General features: G+C 35.8%; 1 protein-coding gene and 1 long non-coding RNA gene across 2 annotated transcripts in view; both read left to right on the top strand.

Moving 5' to 3' along the window:
- Positions 1–1,966, top strand: part of LOC107694218 (uncharacterized) — a 15,338-nt gene extending 13,372 nt beyond the window's left edge. Inside the window, exon 3 of the long non-coding RNA XR_001634833.1 lies at positions 1,952–1,966. This is a non-coding gene — a long non-coding RNA (uncharacterized LOC107694218). The remainder of the gene's footprint in view (positions 1–1,951) is intronic.
- Positions 1,967–3,340: 1,374 nt separating this feature from the next.
- Positions 3,341–4,206, top strand: part of LOC107694217 (zinc finger protein 729-like) — a gene marked incomplete at its 5' end in the record, with an annotated part of 35,335 nt that continues 34,469 nt past the window's right edge. The window contains one exon of the mRNA XM_016493855.1: positions 3,341–4,196. Coding sequence (XP_016349341.1) covers positions 3,341–4,196 — 856 coding nt within the window. The remainder of the gene's footprint in view (positions 4,197–4,206) is intronic.

Genomic DNA, 4,206 nt, shown 5'->3' with positions numbered 1-4,206 from the left:
TACGCAAAACAATATGATGTTTGTTATTATTACAATTTTATATAGCCCACGTTTTTATAAACTTTTTTTTTTTTTTACCGCTTAGGCAATAAAGTTGACAATAACGTATATCTTCAACATAGCCTACGTTGTCTATGACCAAAAATGTAAGTTATTCAGTGGACTTTTAAAATTTGCTTTGCTTGAGAAAATAAAAATATACAGTTAGTGTTTTTTGTTCTTTTGATTTAGTCAAGTTGCTTTTGCATCAAACACAATGTAATTTTCAGCAATCGAGATCTGACAGCAACAGCACATTTTTCAGCTTGGGCGAGCGCTTCGTGAACAGCTTACCTCGCGCATTAAATCTGCCACAGACCAGCAAATCACTGAGAATGCGCTATAATCCTGACGAGTCATAGCAACAGAGCGAAGACAAGAAATCTGCGGAGAATCCGCTCACCCGGAAGCAACCATAACTGACGTAGATTTACAGAAAATTACTGCCGTTTGGCAAAAAAATCATTTTACGTACTTATTTCTAACTCTTTAATCTTTAAGTTACATTTCAAATGTCAAGGGATAAACTTATAATCATGTTTATATGAATTATCCTGTGAACTTATTAACTCTCAAATGGCCTGGGTATGCGGAGCATTCGCAGCTTATATGGACGGAAAGCCACTGATATATATAATTGGTAACCATGTATGAATGCTTATGTCATTTTAACTGAACATAGGACTGGTGGTGATGCTTAAGATACTGTTGGCCATTCAGGGTTTCTTAAAAAAAAAAAAAAAGATAATAGTAATAGATAGGGATGTAACGAAGACAAATTATAAACAAAATGTGTCCTTTTATTATTGCTTGAACAAAATGCTGCACGTTTCTTTGTGAAATTGAAATATTACACTATAATAATAATAATATAGCACTTGCATATTATTATTGCTCTTTTGTTGGTTTTGATTGCTTCAATTGTCCTGATTTGTAAGTTGCTTTGGATAAAAGCGTCTGCTAAATAACAAAATGTAAATATAATGTAAATGTAAATAACAAAACTACATTGAAATTTTAAAACAAACCCCAAATCAAATAAATAAGTAACACAAATAAAAGAAATCTCTTCATATAAACAAAATAAGGCTTTGTCTGTGCTCTTTCCATTTATAATTAGAGGCAACCACTGCATTTTAATCATGATCCAAACAAAGATGCTACATACATGCAACATGAGCAGTTTTTAATATAAATTAGATTGTATAATTTCGAAATTTGAAGCAAAAACAGAATGGTCTGACTTCAGTTTTGTGAAACTATACATAAAAAATATCTGCATGAAACAACAGAGCTGAATGAGACGCAGATTCACTCTCTGCCAGCAGGTGGCGCTTAAAGCATTTCCTTGGTTTCGCCTGTAAACAAAGCAGCGCTGCACTTATGAACTTTAATATGCATTATACAGAGGCAAGATGAAAAGAAAAATACCATCTAAACTTTTCTAAAGACAGTAAGTTCCCCTCAGACATACATTCATATAAACTCCTACACCTAAATGAATCGCGATTTGTTTAGCATCTCAACCGATTTGAATCGCTCGCGGTTAATCGTTACATCCCTAGTAATAGATAATAGTAATTATTATTAAAAGATACTACTACTAGTTCTACTACTGTACTAACAATATACAACACACTAGGATTGATGAGCTGCTGGGTTCATGAATATTAATCACGTTGTCAACGTTCCCTCGAAATGATTTGCTGAAATCAAAACAGGGATGGTAATAGATGAGCGCCAGCCAATTTGATTGCAGTTTGCGCATTAGCTCTGCCCACTACCGGAGAAATCGGCATATCTTCTGCTTGTTTTTAAAAGCTGAATAATTCCAAATGAACTCCGTTATTTTGACAGGAAAATACAACAAAGAATACGGTTTACATGTAGCGCGTCGATTCAGCATCGAGAGTAAGACTCTCGCTCTATTTGTATGTGTGAGAAACAGCGCCCTCAGCAAAGCGACGGCGAGTCGTGCTCCTTCACACTAGAGTTTACGGTTCCATTCAGATGAACTGAAAAAGTACAGATCGCTTGATAGAGAGCGAAACTCTGAAGTGCTCAGTCAGTGTTCAGCGTGTGAAAATATATATGTACTAAACTTATAATAACCTCGAACTCACACACTGGCGAGTAAAATCTAAGAATTTATTAGCCAATGGCTAACGATAGATATCATTTAGTCGCCCAGAGTAAAATTTAGTCGCATATGCGAGTGATTTACTCGCAATGTCGAGGGTTGGATTCATGAGACATCAAATTGAAGATTATCTGTTAGATAGACCCAAAACGAATTTTATTTCATGTTTAACCACTGCAGAGACATCAGAGCCAGCGGCAAATGTCAGAAGGACAAGCCGAGGTGAGGCGCTCTCAGTGGGAAACATGAGCACTGAGCGCCCGCTGATTGCCTGGAGCTCACATCTCCAAAATCGCCAAAGCAAAAAAAAATTTCAAATAGGCCCTATCTTTAGAAATAAACCGCATATTTGAGTTTTAAACAACTACATTCTCACCTGAAATACTCTTAAAAATACATTTCATGGCACAATAACAGTAATATTTTGAAAATTACGTGGGTTTTCTTCTCTGCCATTAATGCTCGCTGGTTGGTGTGAAATGCATTCTGGGATACCTGGCTGTCACAAGTTTGCACAAGTCATCTCTTGATGTATCCTTGATAAAAGGGGCAGAGCAAGAACACATCTGCTGCAGTTTTAGATTTAGTTTGTTGTAATAGAAACAATCTTTAGAGCTGTTGAATAATATAGATGGAGCAGCAAATAATAAGGGACACTTTTTTTCAACAAAATGTATGTTAGATAATAGTGTAGTTGATCAAACATATTTAATAGTTCTCCTTATAGAAACATGGGGATTGTGTCCATTATGTTTTTAAAATGATATTTTGAAGATCAATGTACCTCATTCATGAAAAGTTTAAGGAAAGTATAATTTATAACATTTATAAAATACAACATTTTGTATAGAAATTGTCTTTACACTATTACACCAGGGTTGACTTTTATGTACTTTCACATTTATCTGTTTTTTTTCTTCTTTTTTTTTCAAGTTACTGACAAATAAACTTTTTGCTTTTATTTTAGATTTTATTGAAGAAAGTGAGGAGAACGAAGAATTGAGTAAAGATGAGGAGAAACATCAAGTCAAAACTGGAGAAAAACCTTCGAGTTGCTCTCAACCCAAACAGAATGATTTAAAGAAAAGAGGGGCCAAGAAATCTTTTACATGCACTCAGTGTGGAAAGAGTTTGACAAGCAAATATGGTCTTGATGTTCACATGAGAATTCACACTGGAGAGAAACCATTCACTTGTGATCAGTGTGGGAAGAGTTTCACACAATCGTTAAGTCTTAAGGTACACATGAACATCCACACTGGAGAGAAACCATACAAGTGTTCACATTGTGACAAGAGATTCAGTCGGTCAGGACACCTGAAGAAACACAAGGTAGTCCACACTAGAGAGAAACCACACACGTGTGATCAGTGCGGGAATAGTTTCTCACAAAAAACAAGCCTTATGATACATATGAGAATTCATACAGGAGAGAAACCGTTCACATGTAATCAATGTGGAAAGAGTTTTGCATACTTAGCAAACCTTAAGGTACACATGAACATCCACACTGGAGAGAAACCTTATAAGTGTTCACACTGTGACAAGAGATTCAGTCAGTCAACACATCTGAAAACACACCAGAGAATCCACACTGGAGAGAGACCATACACATGTGATCAGTGCGGGAAGAATTTTGCACGGAAAGGAATCCTTATGACACATATGAAAGTTCATACAGGAGAGAAACTGTACACATGTAATCAATGTGGAAAGAGTTTGAAATGCAAATATAGTCTTGAGCTTCACATGAGAGTTCATACTGGAGAGAAACCGTACACTTGTGATCAGTGCGGGAATAGATTCACACAATCATCATGCCTTAAGAAACACATGAGCATCCACACTGGAGAGAAACTGTACTCATGTGATCAATGCGATAAAACATTTTTGAGGGCTTCAGTCCTAAAGAAACACTTGAGAGTTCATACAAAGGAGAAGCCACATTCATGTTATTTGTGTGGAAAGAGTTTTTCATTTCTACAAAATTTAAAAGTGCATCAGAAAATACATACTGGTGTTAGAGA

Source organism: Sinocyclocheilus anshuiensis, unplaced genomic scaffold (assembly GCF_001515605.1).
Source record: "Sinocyclocheilus anshuiensis isolate Anshui unplaced genomic scaffold, SAMN03320099.WGS_v1.1 scaffold2958, whole genome shotgun sequence".
Classification (NCBI taxonomy): Eukaryota; Metazoa; Chordata; class Actinopteri; order Cypriniformes; family Cyprinidae; genus Sinocyclocheilus; species Sinocyclocheilus anshuiensis.
Note: the sequence above shows the minus strand (reverse complement) of the source record. Positions and strands in the feature narration are given on the sequence as shown.